This window comes from Aplysia californica, unplaced genomic scaffold (genome assembly GCF_000002075.1).
Source record: "Aplysia californica isolate F4 #8 unplaced genomic scaffold, AplCal3.0 scaffold00167, whole genome shotgun sequence".
NCBI lineage: Eukaryota > Metazoa > Mollusca > Gastropoda > Aplysiida > Aplysiidae > Aplysia > Aplysia californica.
The window spans coordinates 1,200,263-1,214,002 of record NW_004797437.1 but is presented as its reverse complement, the minus strand read 5'-3'; the positions used below and the strand labels follow the sequence as shown (position 1 = coordinate 1,214,002).

At 41.5% G+C, this 13,740-nt stretch overlaps 1 protein-coding gene across 1 annotated transcript in view; it reads right to left on the bottom strand.

Moving 5' to 3' along the window:
* Positions 1 to 13,740, bottom strand: part of LOC101857484 (cartilage matrix protein) — a 28,091-nt gene that overhangs the window by 837 nt on the left and 13,514 nt on the right. The window contains exons 4-10 of the mRNA XM_005097920.2: positions 8,146 to 8,251; positions 7,212 to 7,332; positions 6,342 to 6,463; positions 5,085 to 5,132; positions 4,556 to 4,712; positions 3,308 to 3,466; positions 1,590 to 1,705 (exon numbers count right to left, since the gene is read on the bottom strand). Coding sequence (XP_005097977.1) covers positions 1,590 to 1,705; positions 3,308 to 3,466; positions 4,556 to 4,712; positions 5,085 to 5,132; positions 6,342 to 6,463; positions 7,212 to 7,332; positions 8,146 to 8,251 — 829 coding nt within the window. The remainder of the gene's footprint in view (positions 1 to 1,589; positions 1,706 to 3,307; positions 3,467 to 4,555; positions 4,713 to 5,084; positions 5,133 to 6,341; positions 6,464 to 7,211; positions 7,333 to 8,145; positions 8,252 to 13,740) is intronic.

The following is a 13,740-nucleotide window of genomic DNA, read 5'->3' as shown; positions in this document are numbered from 1 at the left end:
GGGGGGGGGGGGGGGGGGTATATTACGTCGCAGGGGTCAGGATGAGCTTTATTTCGCCACAATAGTTAAAGAAACTTTCATTTTTCCACAAATAGTTGGAAGCCGTGGACACCTTTACTTCTGATTAATGCTACCAGATAGAGGTATTTGTTAGCTCTTTCCCAAATGACTTCATCTGTAAGATCGGTCTAGCTGGTAAAAATAAACGCCTGGACTTGTCACGAAATTGTCTTAACATCGAGTCAAGGGAAATTAGTGTATCTTGCATGGTAGTGTTTGCGTTAGAGAGTTATCTCACTTTGTTCTCCAGGTCGTGAAATGAGTCCATGAAATTGACCTTTTATGTTATCAGGGAGGTCAAAACGTTCATAAATTCTGAATTCGTTGGTCCAAGAGAAATTGTAGGGGGTGGGATGTGTTATCTAGCCTTACCCTGTCTTTTCTTGACTGGGTGTCACAACTCACAAGTAGAAGGGTAGCACACACAAACACACACTCGCACACACACACACACGCACACACACACACACACACATACACACACACACACACACAAAGAGAGAGAGAGAGAGAGAGAGAGAGAGAGAGAGAGAGAGATGGAGAGAGAACATACAACACACAAAACATCACAACTATACATAACATTCTTCAATGGGCTCAAAGCGTATTAGTCTGAGCACGTTCTTTTCTCATCTTCCACATTCATCCAATGAAACAATATAAGAAAGCCTCACATCCTGTTTGCGGTAAAACGGTTTCTAAAGGCATTATTCATGAAAAACTATCAAATTCTTTGAGAGCGGATGTAAATAGGCTGCATTTGCAATGCCAGATCTACCGGAAGTCACCTTTCAAATGAAATTGTTAATGCACCCTCCCCCTTTTTTGGCTAAATAAAACTCGGAGATAAAAATGTCCTATGTTCAACCCATGGCAAGAGATATACCTATACTATTTTATTATGGAAACTTTGTTTCAAAACACAAAAGATTTTGCTATGGTATAAATACATGAAAATGTATAATATTTATGTTACATACAATTTATACTAGTTTCACGGAAGTCTCATATATGAAATGTGTATATTTATATGTGATGTGGGCCAATAGCCTTAAAAACTGAATAAAATACCTACCTGCCCACCTAACATTGAAACAATCTGAAGCCGTTTAATGTTTGATTGGTGAGACTGGATCAGGTAATGACACGACGGCGGTGGGTTGGCCACCTGTTACGATTTTCACCAAGCCAGCCAGCCAGACTCGAGAGCCTACAACACGAAGTACTCGAGCTATGTCTTATTAAGGAAGAGGTAAGCCACGCAAAAGATGGATTTAGATATTCAAGGGGAACTCTAGGAAGTTATTAAATCCCTATTGAAAGAGCTGCAGAACTAGCCTACCATAGAAAACGGCATATAAGGCAACAGAGGATGAAGAAGTTGAAGTACGTATTCAAACAAGAAAAGTTGTTGCGATTCGGCAGATCTAACAGAATCGAGAGAAAATTTCATCAAAGTATAACTTCTATAAGCAGACAGAGACCTAGAGCAGATCTAACAATCTGCAACTGCAAAAGCAAATACTGACCTATAGCAAACATAAAGATCCCCGAGTTTTTGAGCGCTTCAGCCTGAGCGCGAGTGTCCGAGGAGTTGTGCGAACGGCCGTCGGTGATGACGATGACAACATGGGGCACATTTGACCTGGGAGGGAGCGAGTTGTGCGGGAGAAAGAAAAGATAACCGGTAAACAGACCGAGGACAACAACATGAATACATATATAATACCTTTTGTTTTGTTTTGTCTTTCAAAAAATATTATGTTTATCGTCAAAATCTGTCACTGGGGCCGCATTGCAAGTTAAGATGGTATCATGCTGGACAACGGAGCGGATGCCTTGGTTCGAATCCCAAATAGGGCGTTCTGAACTCGGGTTGGTGTAGAGAGTTTTTAAAGCGGTCTGGTCCATATCGGATATGGACGTTAGATTCGTTGATCGCACTTTTTGGATAACCTTACAGCATTGAAAGTGGTGTTAAACTTCTACAATGACAGATAACCATAATATACTCAACACCATTAAAATGCAACATGTTTGAGTTTTGAAAGACTATCAATATCCAAATAAGCTCTGATCGCCGTGATATTTAGTGACACAACTGAGAACTGGTTACCTCACACACTCCTGTATGATTTTTGTTATTTCTAAGAGTACCTTTCCAAATAGAAGTATTTTAATTATTTTCATTGCAAGATGCCTACAGTTGGCACAGCTGACTGTAATTTTTTTGTCCCGGCCTAGTTCACCCTTCTGTCAGAGACGCAGCAATTACAGTGCCTTTACTGTTTCTCGACTTATCCAAAAATCAATGGATCCGCCACGACAGCGCCGTCTATACTTGGAGAAATTTTTCAGCCGACCTAGTACCTCTCGGTCTTCCGTCATGATAACGCCTGACGTGTAAAAAAAATTAAAAAGAAACAGTTTCTGGAAGGTCATAAAGTGAATGTCATTAACTGACCGGCTTTCTTATCGGACATGTCTCCAAACTAGTACACCCAGAATGACGTGAACAGCAAAGTGCATGCAAGGGGCTTTTTGGCGAATCTGCGGAAAATGAAGGTCGTGCTGACGCAAAGAGGGTCAGAGTTCCATAAAAAAACCCATTGTGATTGTCTTAAGATACAAATGAAGACGTATCTTGGTCTATATATGTTCTAATTGGGTTGCTATTGGGTGAGAAAATTTTAGTACACTTTGTTTTGTGCTGAACTGCACAGTTGTCAAAACGGGGTGCTCTAAAGGATTGAAGATAAATTAATGGATAAGTTAAAGTATGGTCTGTAAATCTTCCACATGCGTTGGAAAATGAATAAACTTCTATAAAGACCACTTTAAATCTATTGTCATTCCACAAAAACGTGTGCAGACTTTGCAAACAAAGTGTTGCGTTTTCAATGGAGTTCAGTATAAAGTGTCAGAGCGTTGTCCTTTTGCATAGTATTCTTTATCAGTCTTTTCCCACACACGCGTACACGCGCTCTCGAAGACATCAATATACAGATAGGGGCATAAACAGAAACATTTTCTGCTCATCTTTTAAAATCTTGCCATAAAAGAAAAATGATTTAAAAAGACAGAGGTGGATGGTTGGCGGATAATCGGTGTGGTTTGCTCCTTTTTTCATATTATTATAAAACACCAACCGCCTTTGTGTCCCCCCCCCCCCCCCCTTTTTTTTTCGTTTGCTACTCCCTCGAAACATCACTAATCGCTTACTCTTATTAAAACGACAAAGATATACCTGACACCATGTTTTGGGGTGAGCACGGAGTTCTTGACCAGTTTGAGGGCATCGTCTGTGTTGGTGCCACCTCCAGTGTAGAGAATCGTCTCCACGTGATCTCTCACGCCCTTCTGTTCATAAAACTCGTCAAGATGGAACTCCACGGTGGCGTTGGTGCTGTTGTGTGAGGGATAGAGAAGCGTCGGAGGAGGGGGTTTGCAGATTTCAACAAGAGAAGATGTCCTAACTAAATCGTCAGTCGACTCTTTGTTATGTGTAGAATATAATATAAGGCTCATAATGTCCTTGAAAAAGGCACTTTACACGAATTTTCCTTATTTCAAACAGGTTAGCAGTTGGCTAAAGGCAGCAAAAGATCTTGTCAGTTTATTAGTGTTTGAATGCATTATCAGCAGCTTGTACTGTCTGCTTCTCCGGAAGCGGAAAATTTTTCTGAATGTTCTTGGGTCTGCTCGGGTAATATTGTAGTTTCCAAAGCACAAAGAGCTTGCTGTAGAGCGGTTGCGAGCCCCATAAAACTTTTACTAAAACAAACAAAATGGAGTGGGAAACGAATAATTTATTTTCTAAATTCCACAGTTGTACTCTTGTTAAAACTTAGATGAGTGCAGTATTGTTCTTTCACGTGTATGTATAGAATAGACAACGTTTTAAAATGAATTTAACAAAAATTCGAATGTTAGTTTTTGTATTATAAAAATGACAGAATGCAAACGTTTTCATTTTATTAATGCCATTGTTTTTATCTACTCGTATGTTTACCTGTTTACACAGAAGACATGAGAAATTATTATGATCAGAAACACGGCAAGGAATGCAGAAAGGAAAACAAAATATGTTCCCTGTGTCCTCCGATTGTTTGGGTTGGTAATCTAGAGAGGAACATCTCTCAAGGCCCGAGAGTGTCACAATAGGATAGGTAGAAACCAGGTGTTCATTCACTTGTTTATTGATTTATTCCTATTGACTGGTTGATTCATCGGCTGGTTCATTCGTTTAATTCTGTCTTTATTGACATATTCTTTTGTGTATCTATATATTCGCATACAGTCACTTATTCTACTATTTATTCCGTTACCCTTTCCTTTCATCCTTTCAATATTAATTTACATGGGGGGGGGGTTAAAGCTTTCATGTTTCCAATTGTCTAACTTCGAGTGGTATGTCACTCTGATAGTAATCTACAAAGCTGGCCCTCTGTGCAGTGGGATGAAAGAAAGAAACGTGACGGTGTCTCTGGACTACCTGAAGGAGACGACAGCGACTCTGGTCTTGTTTCTGCCAATGTCAAACAACTTAACAAGGTTTGATACAAAGGCCAGTTGTTTCTTGAAGTCCAACATGAAGATACTGCTGGACATGTCCAACACAAACACCACTTCCGCTGGCTTCTGATGGCAAGCTGAGGGCGGGATTATAAGGGACTTATCAGTGGGCTGGAAAGGGACGGGGGGGGGGGGGCGAAACGAGAAGATGAGCATCCATTGGGACAGGAGAAAGGGGCATGGTGGGGAAGGCATCGATATGAGTGATGACAGTGTAAATGGTGGGATTGATGCTGCTTCTTGTTGAAACTAAGAGGTTTAAATCAGCACATGGGGGTTGTCAACGATACCTCCCCGTCAGTTTTCTAAGAGACAAGGGCTACCATCCAACACCACGGACACCTCTGGGATCTCGAAAAAACAAATTAATTTGATACCAGATGTCCATCCACAGAAACCCCTTTATTGGACTGAACCAGGACATTAGAACTAAAATACCGGTACCTCACCTTTCTCTGCTGCTGCCTGGTCACTGGGTTTATCGGTGGGATCGGTATCTAAATCGGGGTTGGGGAGGGGGAGGGGACGGCAAGGGAGGGGAGGGGAGGAGAGGTGGAGATATATTATTATTATTGCATGTCTCAGAGACCCTGTTACAAGGTCAAAATAAGAATATGTTTGGGAACAAAGAAGAAAAATCAACTTTTCTTTCTGAAATGTTTCTTGGATATCAATAAAGCTGTTTTTCATCTTTAAATTTACCTTTCTTTTCTTTTGTGGCATCTTTCTTTTGGGTTCTTTTAATTGGAATTTTTCTACAAAAGGAGGTCCAGGATTAGTCATGCAAGCATTTGCCTACCACACCAAAAATGAATATATAGCTTATGGTCACAAAATCAGATATAGTCAGATTTCAAGTTATGCGCAGAAAAAACCACCTTTATTGAAACAGTTCTTTATACTTGAACGCATTATGAGTTTGCATTTCTTTATTAGGAGGCTTGGAAACGGCAGTAATGATGTCATAGAAAGGGAGAAAGTGTCAGAGGAAAAATCGTCGTCAAGAGACTAAGGGCTATAAAAAGAAACTGCTTCAGAGGTGATACATGATTATTTGATGTAATGTAAAAACAAACAAAATTTCATCTCCAAATATTGCAGGAGAAAGCAAATTTGGTGAGGCAAAGTAGATTCTCATAACACATTTCATATTTTATATATTATATATTAAATATATAAATATATTATATAATATATATATATATATATATATATATATATATATATATATATATATATATATATATATATATATATATATATATTTATTTATATATTACATCAAGAGCGATGTTGTGAGAAATATTCTCATAGATTTATGAAATGAGCATTTATTTACAATGAAACCCTACCCAGGATCAGCCAACTGACGCCTAGGAATCTGACACATACTACCTATAGAAGAAATGGTTTTATCTATCTGAAATGCCCTGTTTACAACTTGGCACTTTTCCCAAAATGAAGTTTCTCTACCTTATGTCTAAATTCCAAGAAAAAATTATGTTCCCCATTTTGAAACGCTTTAACTGTACGTGTGTTTTTCAGTGACAATTTTGAATAGCTTGGACGCAATTATTGAATAAGCAAGTTTTTGTCAGTCTAAATCGTTGCAAACTAAAGGGAAGCTAGAGTCTCTCAAGTTGTTCTTTCAGCGCTATAGAACTCAGAACAACTATAATATTTCTGGTCATCCATTTTCTCCTTACCAAGACAAGTCTTTTGTCTCACCAGACCGGAGATAGAGGAGAGTTGCGGGAACCCTGTGACCGTAAACAGGTGATCGCTGAACGGCTCACTGGCGATTTCTTTAAGCTGGACTTTGTCCAGGCTGCTCGTTAGGACGGGGTGGGGGTTGGAGGGGTATGGGAAGGAGGAGAGTGAGTGGGATTGGGGGGGTGTGCAAACAACATAAACACTGTACGCAACTTCAATGGGGGCGTGGGGGTGGGCAGGAAAGAAAGAAGACGAAATTTGCATCTTTTCATACTTTATTATTTAAGTATCCCTAACTGAATATATTTCCATATTGATATGTATTTCTTTGGGTTGATCGGTTAAATGTTCATTCCTTATTTCACTCATTCATTACTTCACTATCTTTAGAAGTGCCAGAGGCTCTGTTCAAGAGCTAGAAGGTGACAATAAAATAGAGGTGGAGGGGGGAATAGACAGCGATCTATATTCCTTATTTTGTGTCTTTAAGCCCAATGTTAAGAACTTCCTCTAGGAATTAGTAAGGAAATATATGAATTTTTTCCTGCAGAGAAGCTAGAAAATAGGCACTTTTTGAAAACAAGAACTGGAAGCTCGAAGTCCAATTCCCACACTTGGGTTCAATTAATTATCAACAGAGGGGACTTGACCAAGAGGTAGATATAACACTGGTCAGAACGTATACAGCTACATGCAAGTGAAAGCTATTTGGGAAGCAGCATCTCAACAGGCATTGTCATAGCAGTCCACCTCCAAAATTATCGAAATTACATCGAATAGGGCACGCACATTTACAATCAGTAAACATTTCCTTTTCATAAACAGCATAATATTTCTTTCTAAAACGTTTCATATTGTTTCACCTGCCGACTCCAATAACAAAGATTTCAATCCCTGCTTGTCGAGTCATGTTTGCGACTCTGGCAGTCTCCGTCCGGTTGTTGGACACTCCGTCTGTGATGGTGATCAGAATACGAGGGACTTCTGGAACAGAGAATGGGGCCACTGCTTATAGTCAGTGTTCATAGTCAGCATTATTCCTGGGGGGTAAAATACTGTCAATAGTTGGAAGTTGTCATAAACGTCAATTTTGAAAAATCCAACGGAAGAGGATGACTACTTTTAAAAAAAAGTGTTTTACGGTTCTCGGAACTGCATACGATCATATGAGCTCACAGGACACACCTACCATTTTCAGTTGGAAGGAAATTTTGAATTTTGCCCAGGTGGCGGCCGAAACCTACTCTTATCGATTTTTTACCACCAAGGGATCTTTAACGTGCACAACTTGTACACGGGACCTCAGAGTTTTTACGCCCGTGTCCGAGAAGGCAAGGTGTACATCTTTCCTATCAGAAGATCAGGGATGTGGCTCAAAGATAGCAGTAAGAAGGAGCCCAGGACAAGCAGTGGAAAGGCTGCAGAAAGAGTCAGGAGCCCAGAGGAGGGGGCAAAGAAGGTGAGGGGGTGGGGGCAGAAAGTGGAGACGAAAGCAGAAGACAGACTATTGCTAGAGAGCAGGAAAGGATGTGAAAGGAGACAATTTTAGAGAATGAAGTGTTTCCGTCGCAACCCGGATTCGAACCCGGGACCTCTGAATGAGAGGCGAACACCTTAACCTCTTGGCGCAAGAGCCACCTGGATGACTACTTTGATATTGCGATGGACAATAAATGATGAAAATGACTATGAGTTTTATCATCATCATCATCATCATCATCATCATCATCATCATCATCATCATCATCATCATCATCATCATCATCAGTCATGACGGGCGAAAAAAGACTCCGTTACCTCGCCGACCGAAGCTTGTCATTCTAAATCGGGCGTAGTTAAGACCGGCGTACGTCATTGTGTCTCTCCATTTTCCCCGACGAACTTGGTCAAAAGCATGCTCCACCTGCATTGAGAGAAAGGTAAGAAAGAGATGAGGTTAGGCACAAAAAAACGTTTTTGGGGTGAGGGGGGAGGGGGTGAATTCGGGATAAAAGATGTTTTAGTTTTAGAAAGAATTTTGCGACGGCTGCAACTATTAAGTTCATAATTACGTGTGGGACACAACCGTCACAAAAGTTGCTTATTTTCTTGTTCATTCACAGCACGGCTAGGTTTTACTTTATGGTTAAAGTTAAAGTTCATAGTAAAAACTAAAAATAGTAAAAACATTCATTTACTTTTTTAGACAGTACTATCTATACCTTTGTAAAGGATTTAGGTATTGGCAAGATAATTTTCTGCAATTTTTTTGTCTAAGAGAAAACGTTTAATTTTATGTCTAATCCATTTTTATGTTTCAATCAATGTAAGTTTACAATTTCAATAGAAAACATGATTGAACATTATAATTAAGAACCTTTAAAGGAGGGACACAGTTTTCTTGTTTCAGAAAGTAAAGTTTTGTTTCAATCTGATTGACTTTTTAAAAAGGAACGTATTAGGACGACTACACCCTGTACAACTCATGTCGCTAAAAATGACTCATGGCTCTCAATCAGACCATATTTTCCAATCAGTTTCTGTAAATTGGGGTTAAAAACTTATGTCCTTTGGTTGAAGCTCCCGAATCCTACTGACAACTGGGAAATTTCTGAATGTAGGTCGGAAAACTGCGATGCTATTCGTAAACCCATAAGTTGAAGGTTTTAAACAAAAACAAAAAAACACGTGATTTGACGATCTGAACTTCAGACAAGATGCCACCAAAGGACAGTAATTGAAATCTTCGAAATATCATGTCACCGTTTCAAAGAGTCAAGGGACTACCCTCAGTTCCCATCACTTTCCTTTTTTTTTGCCTCCTTGCCCTATGTATTGTTGTGTCTAACGTTGTATTGTCGTCGTCGTCGTTGTTGTTGTCTTTTTGTTTTGTTGTGCTTGTGTATATGTTTGTGGGTCCTATCCTTCCGAATTGTTTGGAGCCCTTAAGAATGTGCTCTTCGCCAGGGCCACCGCCTCTCATGGGTAGCGGGCGAGGAAGTCCAAACTCCCTGAATCCTCCCTAAAGAGATGTCACCGCTCGACCTTCGTAGCGGGGCCTCGCTACAGCCCGTGCTCCAAATCTTGGGGCTCCTCGCTGCACAAAGGACATCTTGCTTGCGATGTGTCGTCTATTCTATTTTTGTAAGCCCCAGCCCAGAGAAGAGACCAGTCCTGATTTTTGCCAGTGATGATTGGTCACCGCTAGACATAATTTGTGACTCCCCATTTTAGGACATTGCCCCATATATTTCCTTCGTCAGCGTGTGTGATATCGGAGGGCTTTGTTAATCAGTTTTATCTGGACGCACGCACTTCCATAGTATGCAATTTGGCGGCCTGGGCTGGCAGTGTTGTTGCCTGTTTGGCAGTACTGTCAGCAAGGTCGTTGCCGTGGATTTCGCTGTGAACAAGGATGCACTGGGTCGTGAAATGAAGTATTGTATTATTTATCGTATTCGCATTTGATCCTGGATGGCGATATTCCCACGCGGGCCATAAATATCGATTGACTGTCACTGAGGATAACGACCAAGTTGGATGCATCACACTATTGGTCGATCCAGTCAATGACCATTTCCAAGGCTACCATCACTTCCTCGAAAGAGCGCGTAAATAGAGCCTCTTTCTCCTTCAGTGTCTTGATAAAGATCGGGTTGGACGGGTCCCCTGTTGTGATGAGGACCCCAGCGATCAGGCTGGACAGGCGAAACCAGGACAGAGGCGGAGGCCTCATCTATAATATCAAGAATACCCAAGTTTTTTAACATGTCCGAGACGCGTCCATCAGCAGAACTGAAATATTGATGTTTAGAGTGAAGTTTGGGAGGAGGAAATGGGCCACAGTATGCCACATCTACTTCCCTCCCGCCAGATCTCACAAGTCTCAACAGTCTGCGTGTTTGGCAACCGACGACCTGCCAACCACACCCTAGTCCATCATACGGGGTGACTCTAATGTCCACTGTATCCTGTGGAATCCCTTTCAACCACTGGATGCAAGACGGGAGAGTCTGCTGAACTGGACACTGAACATGGCGATCATGAACGACGGAACACACTAATGTATCAACACCAAGTCGATGCATGACAATCATTCCAATCCCCGTCATACTCCTCCTACTCCACCACCCACAGTAGGAAAAGTGCCCCCGTTATCTTTATATGTGAGTCAGCATGGAGCGGAAAGCAGACATGATGCCCCTGAGACGGCATAGGCAGCTCTGACCGATTTCCGTGACCCTTAACACTGAGGTCAGCCACGACTTAGTACTCAAGTGTCAGGTCACCCGGAAATCGTTCAGCGTCGACTGGAAGGCTTTCACTGATGACGTGACACTGCGACGAGAAGTACCCAATCCGGAGTCTGAATTCCACACTGCCCTGAAAAGACGCTGGTATTTGTATTGTTGTTGTTGTTGTTGTTCTCGGCGGTGATAATAATCATGGTGGTGGTGGTGGTGGTGGTGGTGGTGGTGGTGGTGGGGATTGTGATGGCGGAGGATGCCCGACAGAGTTTAGATAGTGACCTAATCAGTAATTCATTCGTCGCGCCTATCCACCACCCTGAGCCTGCCACGGTCAAAGCGTCCTTCAGGAAACATGACTCCAGTGCTTTCGGACCTCGATGGTTCAGTAAGGAATTTTTGTAGTCAGGATCCGGCACCCGCGGGTTTTCATTAAAATTTGGAGAAATCAAACTTCATCTCTGTGATTTTGAAGTCAGGCTGCGCCTTTTGTGGAAAATTTTGTCCCTAAGCCATTATTTCAGTGATTTATTCACACCTCTATCCTCTTGTGCAATACCCAGACTGCTCTCGTTCGAGCACCGTTTTACAAATATGTCAGCTTTCTGCTTGTCATGGGTGACTGGGAGTCTTTTGTCTTTCATCAGTTTATTTGGTGAATTTGTCTCGGTTTTTCCGTTGGGGTCCTTTTATATAGTAGTCCCCATACCTTAGTCAAGCATAGAGTCATCAGGCGAGCTGTCAGTATTTCCCAACAAGTTTCGCCTCGCATCGGTTTTGATCGTGCTGATAGCCTACTACTACTATTACTGTGCTACATGTCTCAGGGGAGTTTGCTCCTCTAGCAGATAGCTTTTCTCACTTTGGGTGTTCCCTAGGATTTTGTTCTCTTACTTGGCTTTACTATTCAAACGAGAGTGTTGGTGGTATAATAATTAAAATATCAGAGGGACGTTGAACGGTACCATTTTGTTGTGAATAGTGTCAAACCGTCGTCATCCACATGTCAATGGCCGTTTCCACTTCCTATAAGAGAATGTTGTCCAGTCTACCCCGGCTTACTACTATGAGACTTGACAATTGAAGACAGAGTCGTTGTTTATCTCGCTGTCAAGTTTAATGGATATCGGGTCAAGGTCAGAGCGTCCAATTCGGCCCCCAGTGTACTATTAAGTTTACCCTCTCCAGATCGATCTATAAAATTACAAGGGTCGTTCAAAAAGTTTAGCGTCCTCTCCAATAACTTCTAAACTATTCAAGATATCTTCATGAAATTTGTACACAATTGACTTTCAATATGTTTACTCTCAAACCCAAAAAATAGAATTATGCTATGATGTCACACCTTTATGCTATTGCTGTTTACATCATGAAAGCTAGGGTGCAATGTCGCCGAGAAAATGGCGTCTAGCTAACCTATGAATGTGCGCTTAAGGCAAAGAGCTGTTATTGAGTTCCTTACTGCAGGGGGAGCTGCACCCTTAATATTCATAGGCGTATGAAGCTTGTCTATGGTGAAGCATGAGTAGATGTAAGTACTGTTCAAAGATGGGCAAAGGAGTTCGCTGAAATCAGTCCAGCAAAGACAGATTTGCAAGACCAAACTCGTTGTGGACGTCCCAACTCTGCCAGTGATGTTCAACACCAGGAGAGAGTGGATGAGATCATCCAAGCTAACCGGCAGATCAAAGTAAGAGATGTCAGTGAATTGTTAGGGATTTCTGTAGGGATCTCTGTATATTATCCATGATGTGTTGGGTTACAGGAAAGTGTGAGCACGGTGGGTTCCCCACATGTTGTCACTGAAATTGAACCGAAGTCAAGTTAGTGATGAACCCCTGGCTCGTTATATCGATGAAGGTGAGGCTTTCTGACGCCGATAGTCACAGGAGACGAGATTTGGGTACACCATTAGGACCCAGAGAACAAAAGACAATCGAAAGAATACAGGCACACTGGCTCACCTAGCTCAAAGAAGTTCAAAGTTGTTTCATTTGCAAAGAAAGTTCTTATGACAGTGTTTTGGGACTGCGATGGTCTGATTCATATGGAATCTTTAGAACAGGGTTCCACTATCAACTCTGAACGATATATTGAGACCCTGAGAAAACGCAAGGCACGGCTGTAACGAGTTTGGCCCGGAAAAAATGCAATTTTGCTCCACGACAACGCCCGTCCACACACGAGTCGACAAACTCAATATGCCATGAAAAGTCTCAGATTTCAAGAGACCTTACCGCACCCATCATACAGTCCAGACCTTGCTCCATCTGACTTTTATCTTTTTCCTGAGTTGAAGGAGTACCTCAAAAGAAAACGTTATGCAGAAGACAACGAAGTTCAAGAAGATGTGCGTCTCAGGTTCATAGGAAAACCACTGGAATTTTTCGCCGACGGCATGCGACAACTTATTCGACGTTGGCGGATCTGCATCGACAATGAAGGCGACTATGTTGAAAAGTAAAGGTACTCTCATGTAGCAGATACATCCTAAGCTTTCATTTGGTGTATAATTTTTGTATGTAGCATCAGTAATAAAGAAATTATGAGCTTGGAGGCCAAACATTTTGAACGACCCGTGTAAATAGTTAGTGTCTAGAGCACTTTTACCACCCCAGGTGGGTCGAGAAATTGAAGATGAATTGTCATGTTGATATTTGGTGCCAACGTGCATGTGCGATCTGTGGTTCACGACAACGATGTTGCTGTCGAGTTCCAGTTCACCAAGTCTTCCATTTGTATGTGAGTTGAGAGTGTGAGTTGAAGTCACTGAGAATGACGAGGAGATTACGGATCGCCAAGACTATGATCAGTTGGAATGTATGGGTTCTAAATGAGGGGAGATGGGGCAGGCAGTATAGGTTTCAAAAGTGTCTTATTTTGTTGCTGTTGTTGCTGTTAATGTTGTTGTTGTTGTTGTTGATTTTGTTGTTGCTGCTCGACAAGAGTGAGTGAGTACCAACATTTGATTTTGGAGTGCACAATTGAAATTCGCGATTTTTTAATCGCAACTTTTTAAGAAATTCGTAAAAACGTAGTTGTTCACGAAATAAATGTGAAAAGAGACGCTACTGCATTGGAACACATAACGATGGGCGAATTCAATATGTTTTGAAAAATACGAAATGGGCAAAACGGAATTTTTAAAAAGGACGTTGAACCCCCC